The sequence below is a fragment of the Giraffa tippelskirchi genome, chromosome 11 (genome assembly GCF_054371585.1).
Source record: "Giraffa tippelskirchi isolate mGirTip1 chromosome 11, T2T-mGirTip1v1.2.pri, whole genome shotgun sequence".
Classification (NCBI taxonomy): Eukaryota; Metazoa; Chordata; class Mammalia; order Artiodactyla; family Giraffidae; genus Giraffa; species Giraffa tippelskirchi.
The window spans coordinates 122,854,956-122,874,804 of NC_137285.1; the positions used below are offsets into that span (position 1 = coordinate 122,854,956).

The window sequence follows — 19,849 nt, forward strand, 5'->3', positions numbered from 1 at the left end:
TTATTTCGAACTTAAAATTAACTTACTTTGTGACTTACACATCTTCTTTTTTTAAAAAAATTGTCCATTTTCTTTTGTTTCTTTATTTTTTTTATTTTCTTGGTCATGCAGTATGGCATGTGGGATCTTAGTTCCCTGACCAGGGATTGAACTTGCATCCCTTGCGTTGGAAGCTCAGAGTCTTAACCACTGGACCATCAGGGAAGTCCCTTAAATACCTTATTTTAAAGAAAATTATATTTTACCAAAAATAAAAAACTGATATCACCTGGCAGATACAGAGTAACTGAGATGGGTGAAGAAGAGATATAATCCTCATGTTTCACATTTTGAGAAGCCTTTGCAAATTTAAGCCATGTCCTTACATACTTTTACTGTGTCAACTAGGAGATAGTATTTCTTGAGTCCTCATGATCAAGTAAGGCTAATAGTACCCTTCTTTTTCTCTCATTTCTTTGCCCTTTTTATATTTTTGTATTAATAAAGTACGTTCTTCTAATACTTACTGTCTTCTTTTCTTTGGGGAAAGAATAAAAGTTGTAAAGGAACACAGCATTTTATTATAACTATGAAAACATTGCTCCTTAGCCAAGTAAGTTGTTCTCATACAGCTATTTCTTTCTCCTGGAACTTCTAATTATTTTTTTTCTCTTGCGTTATCTGCCCATATCACCTTACATTAGTCCAAATTCTTAAGGGTGGTATCAGCATTCTTTTGCCTCATTCTTTGATCTCTCTGTCCTGCAGCAGTGTGAACTCTGTTTACTCCCTGGGCCTTCAGTGTTTCTCTGGGATATTCCCTTCAAGTCTACTCACAGGGGACTGATATGTCTTGGATATAGATTTTTTTCTCTTTATTTCCGAAATTTTCTGGAATATATCTTCAAGTTAAGGTTATATGAAAGATAAACTTTGACTGCTTACAGTTCTGAAAACATCTTCATTTGTTCCACACACTTATTATGAAATTCTGGTGTGAAAGTAATTCACCCTCAGAACTTTGACTCTATTTCTTGCGTTAACCGTTACTGGTAAGTTTCATGCCTTTCTGAAACTTGTTCCCCCCACCCCCGCAAACATTTAGGATTGTCTCTTTGTTCTGAAATTTCTGTGATTTGCTTACACCTTTTCTTTCTTTCTTTTTTTTTTTTTTGGCCACACTGTGAGTCTTGTGGCATCTTAGTTCCCCAACCAGGTTTCAAACCTGGGCCCCAGTAGTGAGGGTGCCAAGTGCTAACCACTGGACTGCCAGAGAATTCACAGACCTTTTCTGTCCTAATGTTTGATTTTTTTTTTTTTTTAACTCATGTTTCTACTTTCTACAAGGTTTTTTGTTGTCTTCTGAATCATCTTTTTGGATTTTTATTGTTTTTCTCATTTCTGAAAGTTCCTTTTTAGCATCCAAAATTGCATCTTAGATGCATTTTAGATGCATTCATCTTAGATGCAATTTTTCTTTAAAACTCTGATTAGGAAGATGACAGGGTAGAGTAGTTGTTTTTAATCCTTCTATCTCTTTAATCATTTGATCATGATGTGATTTTCAGCATGTTTTCAACTTTTATGACCAGAACTGACGATAACAGCAATCAGTGGTAGCTTCACTAATGCTAATGTTTGCTTGTTCTCTTATTTTTGCTAACTAACCAGCTCTCTTTTCTGTATTAGAAATAATCTAGTTAACATAGAGTGGATTTTATATTTAAACATACAGAAATAAAGACATCCTTGCACACATTCCTAATTATGTTTGGATTAGTTGAGGAAGTTTTTATTTGAGCATGCCCAGGAAAGGTGACCTATATTTGTTAAATGCTGGTCCTGATCAGTGTTTTTTTAATTTTAATACATAATTGATTGTCATGTGACAAACTGATTAGTGAATATTAGAGTTCTTTAATAAAAGCATTCAGGCTTTCTTCAGTCTCATTGTATAGTCCACAGAAAAACATCATGTTATTGTGCAGCCCTGTGTATCAAAAGCTACTTCCTGTATATTTTTCTCAGCAGTAGTCTGAAACTGGATTTAGGAACTTTCTGAGCACAGACAATTTATGATCTCTTCAAACTGACATCTCCCCCGGGTTTCACATTCCTGAGCAAATTTGTACTCTCTCCTTACACATCAACATACAGTGTTTCAGTATTGAGTGAATACATCCAGTTTTAAGAAAGCTCAATTTGACTAAGGTAGATCTACCTCCTTTTCATTAATTTTACTTTAATTTTCTATTCTAGGTTTGTTGTTGGTGCTCCTCTTATCTTTCTCCCCCCTGTTGTTTTAAGTTTTTCAAAATCTTTTTGTTTATGGTACCCCCTTTATATTAATTATCTTATCATATTTTGGATTTAGCCTTATTTTAAATGTTTATAAAGAAAAAAGTATTTTATTTCTAAAAATGAAATCACTGTGATTTTTTTATCATTATTTGATTTTGAAATATTTATCTTGCAAAGAAGTTTCTTTGCAAAGTCAAGGTACAGTGCAGATAGTTGTGGGACTACTTGTTGTTGGTTTCTTTTTACTGTGTACAATTGTAGATCATTGTTCCTGTCTCATATAAGGACGAAATACAGCCATTTTCACTTTTGTTTGCTACCTTTCTTCCTCTATGTTCTCAGTGTACTTAATATTTTTTATTCTGGAATTTTTTACTTGTTGAATCAAAGAGATCTTATTTCCACATTGTCATTTTTAATATCTACTTAATCCATCATGTTGATGAACCATGATTTTTGCAGGTGTTAACTTAATGTCAGACATAGGTTGTTTCCAAGTCTTGACTATTGCAGATAATGTTCAGTGAACACTTGCAAACATTTCTTTATTTTCTTTCTAGTTTAATTCAGTCTTTGGGTTAAATTTCCATGATTGAAATTATTATGTTAAAAAATATAAAAACAGTACTTGCTCTATGTACTGTCATTGTTTCTTTTAGACCGATTAAACCAATTTGCAGTGTTTCTGAAAGTCATACTGTATCCCTTTTTATACAGCTGTGCCATTGATAATGAAGTAGATATAAAATGTCTTCAAGGTTGTTGTGGTTTACATGTCTTTGATTATTAGCAATAATGAATACCTCAGTAAAATTTTATGTGTGTTGTCTCCTGTGAAATGCTCCTTATATCTTTGATCTTTTAGAGTGTGTGATTTTCTTCACAGTTTGCTCCTCTGCTCTCTACCAGTAATGCTACTGAGTGAGTCTGAACATTTTGAAGGGAGTCTTGAGTTCTCTTGATTTAAGGCACTGGATCCTTGGACTGACATCTTGCCTTTTCTTTCCTTTTTTACAAAGCTTTGACAGATCCAAATGCTTCTGCTGCCCAGCAGGCTGTTCTCCAACAGCACATCAATAGTCTGACATACTCACCTTTCGGAGACTCTCCTCTCTTCCGGAATCCCATGTCAGACCCTAAGAAGAAAGAAGAGGTAAATTTAAGGAAATTTCAATAAAATCAGTTCTCAGAGTAGGAAAACTTAGGTGTAATTTTTTTTTTTTAACTTAATTTTGATTGGAGGACAATTGCTGTACAATCTTGTGTTGGTTTTGTAATTAAGTTTTTAAGACACATTATTTATGCTTTTCAGTAGGCCAGGGGTACAAAAAACTAAATTATTTTTGTATCTGGAAGGCAGCATGACAGTGAAAATGAGTGTTAGACTGAGGTGAAGGCTGAGACTTTTTAAGGCTGAGCCCTGAAATAAATCAGATATTATACTCTTATAGTTGAGCAAACTAAGGTTCTTGGAGGCTGATTTCTCTAGCATAATAATGTCTTTCTTTTTTTTAACATCATAATGTCTTAAATGGCAAATCAAAATTTTTTTCTCCTGATTTCTACATAGAATTGTCTTAGTCTCGTAGGCTCTAGAAATGATCTTCTGCTCACTGTGGTGTGGCATTAAAAGTAGTCTTTGGTCCATTTAATCCTTATTTTACCACTTACAGTCTGTGAGATGTTGGGCATCTCTTTTTGCCTCTCTGAATTTCATCTGTAAAATGGCAATAGTATTTCTATTCAATGTTGAGAATTAAGATAAGTTGCTCAGTATACAGTATTATTTAGTCATTTATGTCTGACTAGTCATTGTGATCAGCACTGAGGTTACCTAATGAAAATAAACAAGAATGTTTTCTTGAAGAGCTTGCTATCTAGTGAGGACAATCAGACTTGTACATTATTAAATTTATGCAGCTTTAGTTTAGTGTATGCAGTAATAGAGTGCATCAGCTGATGAATGGATAAACACAATGTTGTATATCTATATGATGGAATATCATTTCAGCCATAAAATGGAATGACATGCTACAGTGTGAATGAATCTTGAAAACAATGCTAAGTTAAGCAAAACATAAAGACAATGATTCCATTTATATAAAATGTCTAGAATACACAGATCCATAGAGACAGTAGATTCATGGTTGCCAAGAGATAAAGAGAGGAATTAGGAGGCACAGGGTTTCTTTAATGTCTATACATTTTTCAGTGATTTATATTGCATAAAAATTGTTTATGGCTGTGTCTGTTTTTCTTGAAGATGTTTTATTTAATTAAATAAATAAATAAATGAATAATAAAAAATAAAAATAATTAGGCTTAGAATTTTGATGTTACATTTTCTTAAAATGAACATAAATATTGTCATCTTTGTTTTAGAAAGCAAAACAATTGCAGGCTTTTCTCTTTTGTAAGATGAAGAGAAATGCACAAGGTATATTAATATATTCTGTTAAGACATTTTGATTTGTGAGGCACTTGAAATGGAATGTCTCGATTACGTTTTGAAACAAGTCAGACAAACCCATTTGAAATGGAGCTGGTGAGATGAATGAAAAACAGTTGTAGAGAAATAAAGGCAGTTTAGTTAGCATGCACACATTCATACAAAGTTGGGTGAGAAATCCTTGTGTTCTGGGAGCTGAGACTCCAAGAGGTATCTAGCTGGTGAATGGCAGAGATCAGATGTGAAAGCTAGTCTTCTGGTTTTTAGGGCCAGTACCATACTTGAGTTAAACTAGTTATCCTTGATTTTTTTTGTTTTTCAGAGATTGAAACCAACAAATCCAGCAGCCCAAAAGGCTCTCACTACACCTACTCATTATAAACTGACACCCCGCCCTGCCACCAGAGTCCGACCAAAGGCTTTACAAACAACAGGCACAGCCAAGTCACATCTTTTTGATGGACTGGATGACGATGAACCATCCTTAGCCAATGGAGCGTTCATGCCCAAGTGAGTTTATCTGTTTTACATATGGTAGTGTATATGTTTCTGTGATACTCTCTCCATTCGAGCATGTACTATTTTTTTAAACTCAAATTGGCCAAACTAGTTAAGAAAAAACATCTCTTTCTGTATTATATATATATTATATATATATAATATATACACACACACACACATTTGTTTCAATTCTCATAATACAGATATTAAATAATAATAATTACACAGAACACAGGAAAGTATATAGAAGAGTTGGTAAACATTGAAAATTTTAAAGTATACACACATGCCTTATTAGAGTGTTGGTATATATACATAGGGGGAAAAACTGAAGAAAAATACATACCGAAGTATTAACAGTAGTTACCATCTGGAGATGTAATTTTAGGGCATTTCATTTCTAAGTTTATTTTTCTAGAAGTACTGTACACATATACATAACACACATACACACAGGCGGCTTTTTTCAAACACCAAGTACTTTTCTAATCATAAAGTTTTTTTTTTTAAGGCTTTAGGGGTAAAATGGGAGTTCATCTCTTGTAGTTCTTTGTCTATGAGTGTTAATAAAGTATGAAAAGTTATCACTCCTTTTTTTGCCCATAAGAGTATAGTGGGCTGCTGCATAAGAAGAAACAGAAAGCCCAATTTTATACATTTCTTAGAATATCATTGGATTATTTTGAAGGCAGGGACTGTGTATTATTCATGTTTATGTCCCCAGCATTTAACACATTGTTTGGTATAGAGTAGATAAAAAGGGCTTAGGTTCACCTTGTTTAGTCCAGTCATCAGATCAGCGACTTTCAGGGCAGTATCACCAGGTCTTATAATCGACAAGTATGATATGCAAATAGAAGGAATTGGAGTGGAAAGGCAGACATTTTGCTGTTAACACCATATCCCCTTCTTGGTTTCTGCTTCTGTGGTGGTGTTAACAGTCTTTACTTAATATGTCAGAAGTACACGGTTCAACTGTCACATCTCTTTGATTTACTTCTCTAGTTTTGTTGTTGTTTAGTTGCTCAGTCGTGTCCTACCCTTTGTGACCCCATGGACTGCAGCACGCTAGGCTTCCCTCTCCTTCACCATCTCCCAGAACTTGCTCAAACTCCTGTCCATTGAGTTGGTGATGCCATCCAACCATCTCCTCCTCTCTCATATCCTCCTCCTGCCTTCTGTCTTTCCCAGCATCAGGGTCTTTTCCAGTGAGTTGGCTCTTTGCATCAGGTGGTCAAAGTACTGGAGCTTCAGTATCAGTTCTGCAGTGAATATTCAGGACTGATCTCCTTGCAGTCCAGGGGACTCTCTGAAGTCTTCTCCAGCACCACAGTTCGAAAGCATCAATTTTTCCATGCTCAGCCTTCTTTATGGTACAGCTCTCACATCCATACGTGACTACTGGAAAAACCATAACTTTGACTATACGGACTTTTGTCTGGAAAGTAATGTCTTTGCTTTTTAATATGCTGTCTAGGTTTGTCATAGCTTTTCTTCCAAGGAGCAAGAGTCTTTTAATTTCATGGCCGCAGTCATGTTTCTAGTTTTACTCCTACTTTACTTGTTGCTCCTCCTGTCTCCCTTGCTGGCTCCTCCCTCTTCTTCCTGATTCCTAGACTCAACTCTTGATCTCATTATCTTTATTCACCTCCAGAGTGATTTAATATCTGTAGTCTAATTCTCAAACATTTATCTCCAGCCTGGACCTCTCCCAAACTTCAGACTCTTATATCCAGTATCCAGCCATACTCAACATCTCCACTTATATTTATTTCAGAATTAATGTGTCCAAAATTTAACGAACTCCTGATCATCTCCTTCATCTCCTTCAATTTAACGAACTCCTGTTCCACCCAAAGCCTTTCCTATTGCACGTAATTGCATTTCTATCACTCTAGTTGCTCAGGCCAAAATTTTCAGAATCATCATTGACTTTTATCATACACCTCATATCTAAGCCTTTAGCACATCTTTGTTCTACCCTTAAAAATTATCCAGAATCTGACCAATTCATACCACATTCACTGCCACTAATTACCTTAATCCAGGGCACCATCATCTCTTGATTGAATTATTACAGTATTCTCCTAACTAATCTTGCTGCTTTTATCCTTGTTTCTATGCATTCTGTTCTGAAATACAGTTAATAGTGATTCTTTTAAAATGTAAATCAGCCCATGTCACTGTTCTGTCCAAAACTCAGTAGTGGTTCATACTTCAGCGTATAAAAGCCAAGTTGCTTATAGTGGCATATAAGGCCCTCTAAGAACTGATCTTCCATTACTTCTGTAAGCACATCTACTACTGTCTTCACTGTTTCACTTTAGTTCGATTCAGTCACTCAGTCATGTCTGACTCTTTGCAACCCCATGGACAGCAGCACGCTAGGCTTCCCTGTCCATCACCAACTCCCAGAGCTTACTCTGGACTCATGTCCATTGAGTCGGTGATACCATCCAACCATCTCATCCTCTGTCGTCCCCTTCTCCTCCTGCCTTCAGTCTTTCCCAGAATCAGGGTCTTTTCCAATGAGTCGTCAGTTCTTCGCATCAGGTGGCCAAAGTATTGGAGTTTCAGCTTCAGCATCAGTCCTTCCAATGAATATTCAGGACTGATCTCCTTTAGGATTGACAGGTTTGATTTCCTTGCAGTCCAAGGGACTCTAAAAAGTCTTCTCCAACACTACAGTTCAAAAGCATCAATTCTTCGGCACTCAGCTTTTTTTATAGTCCAGCTCTCACATCCATACATGACCACTGGAAAAACCATAGCCTTGATGAGACAGACTTTGTTGGCAAAGTAATGTCTCTGCTTTTTAATATGCTGTCTAGGTTGGTCATAACTTTCCTTCCAAGGAGTAAGCGTCTTTTAATTTCATGGCTGCAGTCATCTGTAGTCATTTTGGAGCCCCAAAAAAATAAAGTCTGCCACTCTTTCACTGTTTCCCCATCTATTTGCTTTATTTTATTTATTTATTTTTTATTTACTCTAGGAGGTGGGTCATAGAGGATCTTGCTTTGATTTATGTCGTCGAATGTTCCGCCTATGTTTTCCTCTAAGAGTTTTATAGTGTCTGGTCTTCCTTCAGGTCTTTAATCCATTTTGAGTTTATCTTTGTGTATGGTATTAAGAAGTTTTCTAATTTCATTATCTTACATGTAGCTGTCCAGTTTTCCCAGTACCACTTATTAAAGAGGCTGTCTTTGCCCCATTGTGTATTCTTGCCTCCTTTGTCAAAAATAAGGTACCCATAGGTTCATGGGTTTATTTCTGGGCTTTCTATCTTGTTCCATTGGTCTATGTTTCTGTTTTTGTGCCAGTACCATACTGTCTTGATGACTGTAGCTTTGTAGTATAATCTGTAGTCAGGAAGGTTGATTCCTCCAGCTCCATTCTTCTTTCTTAAGACTGCTTTGGCTATTCGGGGTCTTTTGTGTTTTCGTATGAATTGTGAAATTTTTTGTTCTAGTTCTGTGAAAAATGTAGATGGCAGAGAATTCTGATGGCCAGCACTAGAACTGTACTCGGTTTGCTCTGGAATTTGATAGCTTGACAAGTGTGAGAATCTTACTGGTGCCATGTCTTTTCTTTTGCCTTTACATCATAGTCATAGGAAATTTTCTATAGAACAAGCCATTAATTTTCTTTATTCTGAATGACAGAATTAGAAATATTCTTGAATACCTCTGTTCATTCCTTTATTCAGCAGACATTTATCACAAACCACTACATGCAAGTGTGATGGGCTCTGGGGATAGAGCTGTGAACCAGACGCATTCCTCTGTCACAGTCTGTGGGGGAAGAGAGATGCTGACGTAGAGTAATAACAAGTGAGACAGGTTACAGAAAGAAGTAGAGATTGCCACTGTAGGAGAGACCAGTAGAGAATAATGAAGGAAAGCTTGTCTGAGGATGTGTTGTTTGGGAGAACTGTCAGGCAGGGGGAGTATTTTGTTATGTTTCTGGTTTTAAATACAAATATATTTTTTTCAAACAGAATTTTATTTTCCAGCTTTCTTGTCAATGTTTGTTTGAAACATGACCTGACCGAATGGTATTCTGTCTTGTATTTGCTAAGTTAGTCCTCCATCCTCTTCACATTTGCCTGACACTGTTTTTATGTTCTGTATTTAAGTTCCTTGCCTTCTAGTCATGTGTTCTTCATGTGAAGCATTTAATTAAACCATCTTCACTCTCCCCACCTCCCTCACCCGTTTGTTGTGTTTCTGTCCATTGCAGCTGTTATTTTTTGTGCTGATCAGGTGGTTTTTTTCTTTGGCCGACAGGAACCCTTTCATGTTGGCTCCTAATTCCTTTCCAAAGTTCCTGATAGTGTTTAGTAACTTGCTTGTAGGATTCACTGTGTAAAATTTTGTCCTTTTTTTTTTTTTTTTTTTTTTTTTTGCCTTCTGTGTTTCTGATTTAGATTGGCTTGGGTGTTCCTTTCTTAAAATTTTCTTACCCAGTTTTGGTATAAAAGTTATGCTGACCTCACAAACAAATTGGATCATTTCCTCTTTTCTGGGTGGCTTGATGTAAGATAGGCTTCTCCTCTCCCCCATTAAATGTTGGATACTCGTGAAGATACTGTTCGCAGTAAGGTGTTTCATTTTAATTGTTGACTTTAAAGTTATAGAACTTAAGCTTTTTCATTTCTTGTGTCACTTTTGATGAGTTATGTTCTTATAATATTCATTTCAGCTCATTAAAATTCCAAACTTATTGGCATAAAGTTGTTTAAAAATATCCTTACTGTCTTTTTTATTTTAGTGGAATCTGTAGGAATGTGTCTGCTCATTCCTGACATGGTGGTGGTTTGTGCCTTCTCATTGTGTCATTGTAGCAGTGTGGTCAGGGATCTGCCAGTTTCATTTAACATTTCAAAGAACTAACCTTCTGGCATTACTGATGCTCTCTAGTCTGTTCCTTTTTCATTAATTTTAATTTATCATATTTTCACTAATGTTTAATTTTATTTTTAATCCCCCCCCCACCTTTTATGGTATTTGTTTTCTGTCCTTTGTTTAAATAAATGCTCACTTTTTTTTTTTAACTTTGCTCCTTTCCAAATACTTGCTTTAGAGATGCTTTTATTACTAGTTCAGCTCTATTTATATTCCACAAGTTTTGATACGGAGTACTCTTAACATTCAAATGATAGTTATATGATAAATGCTTTCTGATTTTCATAGAGTTTTTTGAGTCTTGGGTTATTCAAGAGTATAAATTAACATGGAGATTTTTGTGATCTTTTTAGTTATTTTACTTACTAACTTTTATTGTGGTAAGATATACATGAAAATCGTTTAAATGGTAAAATATGTGTTCTGTCAAGTACAATTCAGTGATGTTAAGTAGATTTATAATATTGTATAACTACCACCACTAGTATTTCCAGAACTTACTGCCATGCAATAATTCTCTATTTTCTTCTTCCTCCAGTTCCTTTTAACCTCTATATTACTTTCTGTCTGTAAGAGTTTGCCTGTTTTAGATACCACATGTGCAGGGAATCATGCAGAATTTATTCTTTCATGTTTGGATTATTTTACTTGGCATAATGTTTTAAAGGTTCTTTACTTTTTTCACTTTTAAGTTGTAGCATGTATCAGAACATCATTCTTTTTTAAGGCTGAATAATATTCCACCATATGGTTATCCCACATTTTGTTTTTCCTTCCATCTATTGATGGACATTTGGGTTGTTTCCACCTTTTAGCTGTGTGAATAGTGCTACTATGAATGTTGATGTACAAGTACAGAGTCCCTTGTTTCAGTTCTTTTGGGTATATACCTAGGACTGAAATTGTTTGGTCATACATTAATTCTGTACTTAAACCTTTTTTTTTTTTTAATAGAATTTATTTATTTATTGGCTGCACTGAGTCTTTGTTGCTGTGAGCAGGGTTTCTCTAGTTGGGGAGATGGGGGCTACCCTCTAGTTGTGGTACTCAGGCTTCTTAATGCAATGGCTTCTCTTGTTGCAGACCATAGACTCTAGTGTTCTCGGGCTTTAGTAGCTGTGGTGCACAGGCTTAATTGCTCTGTGGCATGTGGCATCTTCCCCGACCAGTGATTGAACCCATGTCCCTTACATTGCAAAGCAGATTCTTAACCACTGGACCACCAGGGAAGCCCCTGTACTTAATCCTTTAAAGAACTGCCAAACTGTTTTCCACAGCAGCTTCACCATTTTACATTACCTCCAGCAATGCACATTGTTTTCATTTTCTCCATACCCTTGTCAGCACTTGTTTTCTGGTTTGTCTTTCAGCTTATAACAGTCATTCTAGTGGGGCTGAAGTGGTACCTCATCCTTGTAATTTGCATCCCCTTTATGATGTTGCATATCTTATGTGCTTATTGGCCATTTATCTTCTTTGAAGAAAACTGACAGTAATGAGTTCAAGGATGTTGATACTGATCTTAAGAGTTCTTTTTAATGACAGGTGCTTACTGAGATGAGTCAAAGCTGAGCTTCACACCTTGTGCTTTTTACTTTTAGTTCTCTCTTAACTGCAGGGGTAGAGACTTTGCAGGTCCCAACACAAAATCAGTGACATCCATTAGTGCCTCACTCCCTTGGTGGCTCTAGATTCTAGTTTCTGCCTTTCTAGTCCCACAAGACTGTCAAGTTCACCATCAGCCTCTTAGCCTTGCCCTTGGTATCAGAAAAGTCTCCAGGAGAAAGGCAACCCCAAGTATAGGACACCTCCCTGTGCCACTATCCCCTCAAATTACTGGTACTGTCATTTTTTACCATCTTGTTGGCTCTTCATGTTCTGAGGTTTCTGGTGATCCTCTGTAGGAGAATTAGTCCTCATTACCTAGTCTACCATCAATAGAAGGGCAAGTTTTATTTTTCATGAAAGTAATAATTTTTTGTTGTCAATTGCCTCTTTCATTGGCTTACTTGATATTTATTTAATAGCACCATTACAATGAGGAATATACCTAGCATACATAAGTAAGGAACAAACACCACGATGTGTTTATTTTTTTTTTGGCCACACCACACAGCATGCTGGAGCTAGTTCCGCAACCAGGGATTGAATCCATGCACTGGAAGCACAGAGTCGAATCACTGGACCCCCAGGGAATTCCCAATGTTTGGTTTTTTCTTTAAGAAGAGGGAATGGAGTGTATTAGTTAATCCAGTGACTTTTTAAGTGGAGGTTGATTAAGATCATTTTATATGTTTTTTCTACTTAAAGCTGGTATACTATAGAGATTCTTGCTTTAAGTAGAACCTATTGTACACAAACTTGAATGTATTAGATATTCATGGTCATTTACATCATTGGATAGCAGAGGTTTTTACCCCTCTTTCTTGTCTTTTTTTTTAAAGAAACCTTCCTCATCTAAACATCTCTCTTCCTTCAGTGGCTTCCCTGGTGGTTCAGTGGTAAAGAATCCACCTGCCAACACAGGAGACATGGGTTCGATCCATGGGTAGGGAAGATCCCCTGGGGAAGGAAATGGCAACCCACTCCCATATTCTTGCCTTGGAAATCCCATGGACAGAGGAGCCTGGTGGGCTACAGTCCTTGGGATCGCAAAAGAGTCAAACAACAGTCTTCTTTCAAAACAACATGCCGAGTTCTATGCAGGAGCAGTCATAAATCCTGACTGCCAAGAAAATTAAAAAATGATTTTTAAAGAGAAAAAAGGCATGTAGAAAAATAATTGAAATGCATGACAGTGTGGGGAGTGAACTAGTGTCTAGACAAATTTTTATGGAGTTCAGCAAAGGAAGAGTATTTTCAAGCGTATTTCTTACTTGGTTTTGATGTGCTTAATTAGCTTATTCTTCTGAACACCAGAGTGTAATATATTTGAGACCTTATGTTCTGGTTATTTATTTATGAGCCGAGTTGGTGAACTGAACTTGTTAGGTCAGTTTTAGATGCACATGAGTTGAATAAGAGTTCCCTTTCCACTTGAGATTTTAAGATAGTCTTTAGTGTAATTTTGTGTGCCTGAATTCTTTTTTTTTTTCTTTTGATCTCTGTTTATAGGAAGAGCATTAAGAAATTGGTTTTGAAAAACCTTAACAATAGCAGTCTATTCTCTCCTGTTAATCGTGATTCAGAAGATCTAGCTTCACCATCTGATTATCCAGAAAATGGAGAGAGGTAAACTGAATGTTCTTTTGGGTTATTTCTGGTCGAGAGCCTTGTTCTCCTTTAGAAGAGATTCTGAGCTTAGTATTTATTCATTCAAGAAATTTTACGAAGTTGGAAGTACAACGGCATATGAGCACCTAGAAGTTATGTCATGTTTTTACCTATCGAATACTATAGACACTAAAATTTTTTTTTTTCTGATTCAGTTCTGCAGAACTTTTTTGGCATCCATGTATGTTGTTTTGGACAGGGTTAGCATGCATGTGACTCCCCTTACCCCTCTTAAAATAAGATTTTGTTTGTGATAGTTATTAAAGTGATACACAACAACTGTAACCAACTCCCCCCTCAAAGCTGTATAGAAATATATAAAGGAGAAAGTACAAGTATATACAGTAATCCTTAGTAATTCAGCATATTTTCTAATGGTTTAGAAATTTATTTATTGAATATATTCTTAAATATTATAGTGGTTATGCATGAAATGATATTCTGTAACCATTTACTATCAATATGGCTGTCATCGTGATATGGCTAACCTGCCTCTTTTTAAGTGACTCTGTAATCATTATTATGAATGTAAGATAATTCAGTCAGTTCTCTTTTAGAGGATATTTAGATTATTTCGGTGTTGCTATATTCAAAATAACGCTTCAGTGAAAAATCCTTGTATGTATGTCTTTGCACTCCTGTTTTTTCCTCTTCAGATAAAATTTTAATTTGATTTTTCAATAATGAAGCATTTTCTAATACTCTCTTGATTATAATATTAAAAATCAAAATTTTTTCAGTTTTATATTATGAAATTCACTACTGATAATTTGACCCCCACATAGTAAATACTCCCTCCCCTCTTTAAGCTAAAAATTGTGACACTCAGATTCATTCATTCATTAAAATAGATCAGTTAAAATTATGGAATCTACATTCAGTCTTCGTGGGTTACAGTGCTAACTCTAGCACTTATAGCTTTGTGACCCTGACAAGTTATTTTTCTGTGTCTGAGTTTTCTGTAAAATACAGAGAATGATTGCACCCTATTTTATAGGATTACCATAAGTATTAAGTGAATTTTTAATACATAGAATTACATAGAACAGTGTCAGATACTTAATGAAGGCCTACTAATGATTGATTGTTGCTGTTATACTACAAGGGGCTAAAATAGTATTGTTTACTTTCTCCCTTTTCAGATTCAGTTTTCTGAGCAAACCAGTGGATGAAAATCATCAGCAGGATGGAGAAGATGATTCTCTTGTGTCACGTTTTTATACTAACCCTATTGCCAAACCCATTCCTCAAACCCCAGAAAGTGCTGGAAATAAACATAACAGCAGCAACAGTGTAGATGATACCATCGCTGCATTAAACATGCGTGCTGCCTTGCGGAATGGACTGGAAGGAAGCAGTGAAGAGACCTCTTTTCATGAGGAGTCCCTGCAGGATGACCGAGAAGAAATCGAAAATAGTACTTACCATATACATCCGGCAGGTCAGATTCAGATCTCTTACCAGTCATTTGAGACCTCTTATTGATCACATATTTTCATCGTAATAGAAGTTAGCTATCTGAACTTCTAAATATTTTTTATTGCATTTTTATGAAAGTTAACATTTGAACATTTGTCACTAATGCTATGGTTGATTTGGAATTCACATTGTTTTGTACCTTGGGAGTAGTCAAAATTCATTTCGTTAATTATCCTGTTATATTTTAATACCCCAAGTTTTGTAGCAAGAGGGACTATCCTTATAACTTTTTCTAGTTTCATAAATTCACATAGATTGCCTATTCATTTTTTTAATTAAAATTATAGCAGTAATTACTTATGAGATTTTTTTTAGATTTGAATTTAAGTATACGGACCATAATGCCAGACTAGAGTAGGCATTCAGATGTTAATGTTATCACTTCAGTTCTGTGTTTTTCTTTTTTGTCCCCAACAATGAGCTGGCTAGTTTATGCCAACTAATCTGTGACAATAGCATAAACTGCAAGATTGAAGTATCTTGATGGGATGCTTTAAGTTTGCCTTTTTTTCTTTGCTGACTTACCTCATTTGGGTTTTGACTATCATTACATTCCCCTTCCCCTTTTAACTGAGATACAGTTTACGTATAGTGAAGTATATAGGTCTTAAGTGTTCATTTCAATAAATTTAGACATACACACACACACATATATATGTGTGTGTGTATACTCATATATACAAACACATACACTCAAGAGAGAATATTTCTTTAACCCTGGAAAGCTCCTTTGTGTTCCCATCTCCAGAAATCAACCATAGTCTGGTTTCTGTCACATAGATTAGTTCTTCCTAGTTTGTTGTTGTTTTTGTTAAGTTTTGGCCACGACATGCGACTTGCAGGATCTTAGTTCCCCAAGCAGGGATTTAACCCTGCCCTCGGCAGCGACAGCACAGAGTCATTGGACTGCCAGGGAATTCCGTTTCCTGTTTTGTTTTTTTTTTTAATATATTTTTTAAAACATTTAAAAAATTTAATTATTTACTTATTTTTGGCTGCACTGGGTCTTGTTGCACACGGGCTTTCTCTAGTTGCAGCAAGCTGGGGATACTCTCTAGTTGGTGGCTGCACAGGCTTCTCATTGTTGTGCTTCTCTTGTTGAAGAGCACAGGCTCTAAGGCACGCTGGCTTCAGTAGTTGTGGCACATCGTAGCTGTGGTGCACAGGCTTAGTTGCCCTGAAGCATGTGGGATCTTCCCAGACCAGGGATCAAACCTGTGTCCCCTGCATTGTCAGGTGCATTTTCTTATGAGATTTTATCCATGATGTATATTTATCAGCAGTTGGTTCTTTTTTATTACCATGTCGCATTGCGTTATATAAATATGACAAATTTAGTTTCTCCATTCTCTTAGTGAACTTTTGGGGTTATTTTGCAGTATATATTAATGTGTCCATAAACTTCTATGTCTAATTATCTTACTGCCTTTGTATATATATCTTCTGATCACATGGTACACTAAGGAAACAACTTAATACTTTCACATTGAGAGTCCTGTGTTATCTGTGTTTGTATTTAGACACCTACATGAGTTCATTATGATACTACATCTTAAATACTCAGTCAAGATTTTTTTAAATTGTTTCTAGTTTTTTCACTGACCTTCTTTGTTACCTCCCAATTTAGAATTCCAATCTCAAGAACACTCTAACAACCCTCTAAAACTTAAGCATATCGAGTGGGCATTGCTGGAGACTAATTTAATGTTATATGGGCCTTAAACTCTTGTATGAGCCTGTCTCAGAAAGCAAGTTAGCCTGATCTCTGCCTGTTAATGGAACAGGAGTGGTTAGAGCAAGCATATTCATGCTGTATTTTCTTTGATTTCTTCTGCTATCTACCTAGTTAGTACTTTTTAAAATAAGATTAATGTAGACCTTTAAGTTTCCATTTGTCTACGTGACTTTCTCATGCAGGATTTTTCATCTTGATTTCCATGAGTTTTAAGAATGTGTAATATACTGTCACATGTATGTTCTCCAAACTTACTTAACCATGTAAGTAAGTTTTTTTAAATACTTGTTTTTTTCTTTAAATACTTGTTGTTTTGTTTTTTTTTAAATACTTGGTTTTTCTTAGGAATGGTATTTCTTAAAAAATCAGCTGGGGTCAGGGGTGAGCAGTAAAGAAAGCCAGTTTGGAAAAATACTTTATTCCTATATATTTTCTTTTTATATAGTAATTTATTTACTGATTATATCAGGTAATTTTTTAAATTGTCCACTCTAAAAAATTTTTTACAATGAAAAAGTGAAATGAATATTGCTGAAAATTCCTCTAACTGATGTCAGTCACAACCAGTACTATATTTTTGGTTTCTTTTGTCATAGGCATCATTCTCACTAAGGTTGGCTACTATACTATTCCATCCATGGATGACCTTGCTAAAATTACCAATGAAAAAGGAGAGTGCATTGTCTCTGACTTCACTATTGGTCGTAAAGGTGAGTCTGAATTTAGGAGTTAGTAGTTTATAAGCCAGAAATCTGCACCTTGTCTTTGTAATTAAGTAAAGGACGTGCTTGATAGCTAAATTTGTTTTTTACCTACATTTGGACCACCTTGGCCTGAATGGACACTGATTAACAAGTAACAAAAAGACTAAAACTTTTTAATATTCTTTGGCAAGTATTTGGCTCATTGTAATTTTCTACAATTAAAATACTGTAAACAGCAAATACTAAGTGAGAAAATTAATGAGATGGGTAATAATTAGGTTGTTGCATGTTATTAAAATTTTCTTAGGGAAAAAAGATCTCATCTTGCTGTATTGTATTAAAAGAAGAGCTCAAGTATTTTAATTCATACTATAGGCTAGGTGCCAAGGGTTGCTTATATAGAAGCCATACAGATACTTAGGCTTCTCAGGTGCTACACTGGTAAAGAACCTGTCCCCCAATGCGGGAGTTCTCCAAGAGGCGGGTTTGATCCCTGGGTTGGGAAGATTCCCTGGAGGGAGGACATGGCAACCCACTCCAGTATTCTTACCTGGAGAATCCCATGGACAGAGGAGCCTGGAAGGCTATAGTCCATAGGGTCGCACAGAGTCAGACACACTAAAGCAACTTAACACGTGTGCATGCACGCATACAGATACTTGGGAAGACATTTTAAAAGGCTTCTTTGAGGATAACATAAGTACTGTAAAAAATGCATATGTTAAGCCAGGTAACAATGTATTTGATGTCACCTTCTAATATTACAGATGAAATAACTCATTCAAGGAATTGCTGGGTGATTTAAAATAATGATTGTTTAAAGCTGCTTGTTCCTTCACTGGAAGTATAAAGTGAGTATTTGCCCTCTATATAGGACGAGTTTCTAACTCTTTGCTCTGGTTTATAGGTTATGGTTCGATCTATTTTGAAGGAGATGTGAATTTGACAAATCTAAATTTAGATGACATTGTACATATCCGAAGGAAAGAAGTGATTGTCTACTTAGATGATAACCAGAAACCACCTGTGGGTGAAGGACTAAATAGGTATGAATTTATTTACATATTTAACAACTAATCAGCTAAATCACAATTTTTTTCTGTTAACACAGGTATATTCATATTATATACATTTGCCTGCAGCTTGTCTCTTAGACTTACTATGCGATGACTGTATGTGATTATTATTTCTGTACTTTCACTTAAAAATATAAGTGATGTGGGACTTCCCTGGTGGTCCAGAGGTTAAGAAGCTGCATGCTAATGCAGGGGACACAGATTCGATCTCTGGTCCGGAAACTTAAGATCCCTCATGGTGCTTGGCAACTAAGCCCATGCACCACAACTACTGAGCCTGCACTTTAGAGCCCACAAGCCACAATTACTGAAGCCTGTGTATCCAGAGCTCATACTCCACAAGAGAAGGGACTACAATGAGAGGTCTGCACACTGCAACTAGAGAGTAGTTCCCGCTCGCCGCAGCTAGAGAATGCCTGTGTGCAGTAGCAGAGACCCAGCGAAGCCAAAACAATAAAAGGTATAAGTGATAAATGCTACACTTTTACTTTTTTGACTCCTTTCCCTAATATTATCGATCCAATTGTTTCTAAAACCTTTTGGAAAACACTTTTTAGTAGTATTTTTCTTCTTTTTTAAATTATTTTATTTTTGGTTGCACTGGGTCTTCATTGCTGCACACAGGCTTTCTCTTCTTGCAATGATTGGGGGCTACTCTTCACTGCAGTGCATCGACTTCTCATTGTGGTGGCTTCTGTGTTGCAGAGCACAGGCTCTAGGTGCATGGACTTCAGTAGTTGTGGTACCCGGGCTCAATAGTTGTGGCTTGTGAGCCCTAGAGTACACAGCCTTCAGTAATTGTGGCATATGGGCTCAGCAGTTGTGGCTCTTGGGCTCTAGAATGCAGGCTCAGTAGTTGTGGCGTGAGGGCTCTAGTTGCTCCATGGCATGTGGAATCTTCTTAGACCAGGGATTGAACTCATGTCCCCTGCATTGGCAGGTGGATTCTTTTCCACTGTGACACCAGGAAAGTCCCGTAATAGTATTTTTTTTTCCCCCTTGTTTCTGCTGTGATTGTGCTTAACTCTTTTTCTGTATCTTTAGTGTGAGATACTAGCCTCTAATGCAGGCCAGGTCAAAGAGTCATGGTTAAAATCCTTTATGTTCACAACCCACTGAGATTGAACCAGCAAGAAATAGAAGATCTGAAGAACCCTGAAACTAATAAGGAAATTGAATTAGTAATCAGTACCCCCTGCTCCTCCAGCTCCACCAAAGCCCTGGACCAGATGGCTTTACTGGTGAAGTTTACCAAACATTTAAAGAAGAATTTATACCAGTTCTCCTCAAACTCTTCCCCAAAATAGAGGAGGGAGCATTTCTAATTCTGTGAGGGAAATATTTCCCTGAGTCCAAAGCCAAATAAAGGTGCTATAAGAAAAGAAGACTACAGACCAATATATTTAATAAATATTAATGTAAATACCCTCAACAAAATAACTATCAAA

At 36.2% G+C, this 19,849-nt stretch overlaps 1 protein-coding gene across 11 annotated transcripts in view; it reads left to right on the plus strand.

Moving 5' to 3' along the window:
- Positions 1 to 19,849, plus strand: part of NUP98 (nucleoporin 98 and 96 precursor) — an 85,021-nt gene that overhangs the window by 35,345 nt on the left and 29,827 nt on the right. For all 11 annotated transcript variants that reach the window (XM_081539289.1, XM_081539291.1, XM_081539295.1 and 8 more), the window contains 6 exons: positions 3,300 to 3,433; positions 5,052 to 5,239; positions 13,249 to 13,365; positions 14,550 to 14,848; positions 17,218 to 17,331; positions 18,233 to 18,371. In XM_081539289.1, the coding sequence (XP_081395415.1) occupies positions 3,300 to 3,433; positions 5,052 to 5,239; positions 13,249 to 13,365; positions 14,550 to 14,848; positions 17,218 to 17,331; positions 18,233 to 18,371 (991 nt within the window). The remainder of the gene's footprint in view (positions 1 to 3,299; positions 3,434 to 5,051; positions 5,240 to 13,248; positions 13,366 to 14,549; positions 14,849 to 17,217; positions 17,332 to 18,232; positions 18,372 to 19,849) is intronic.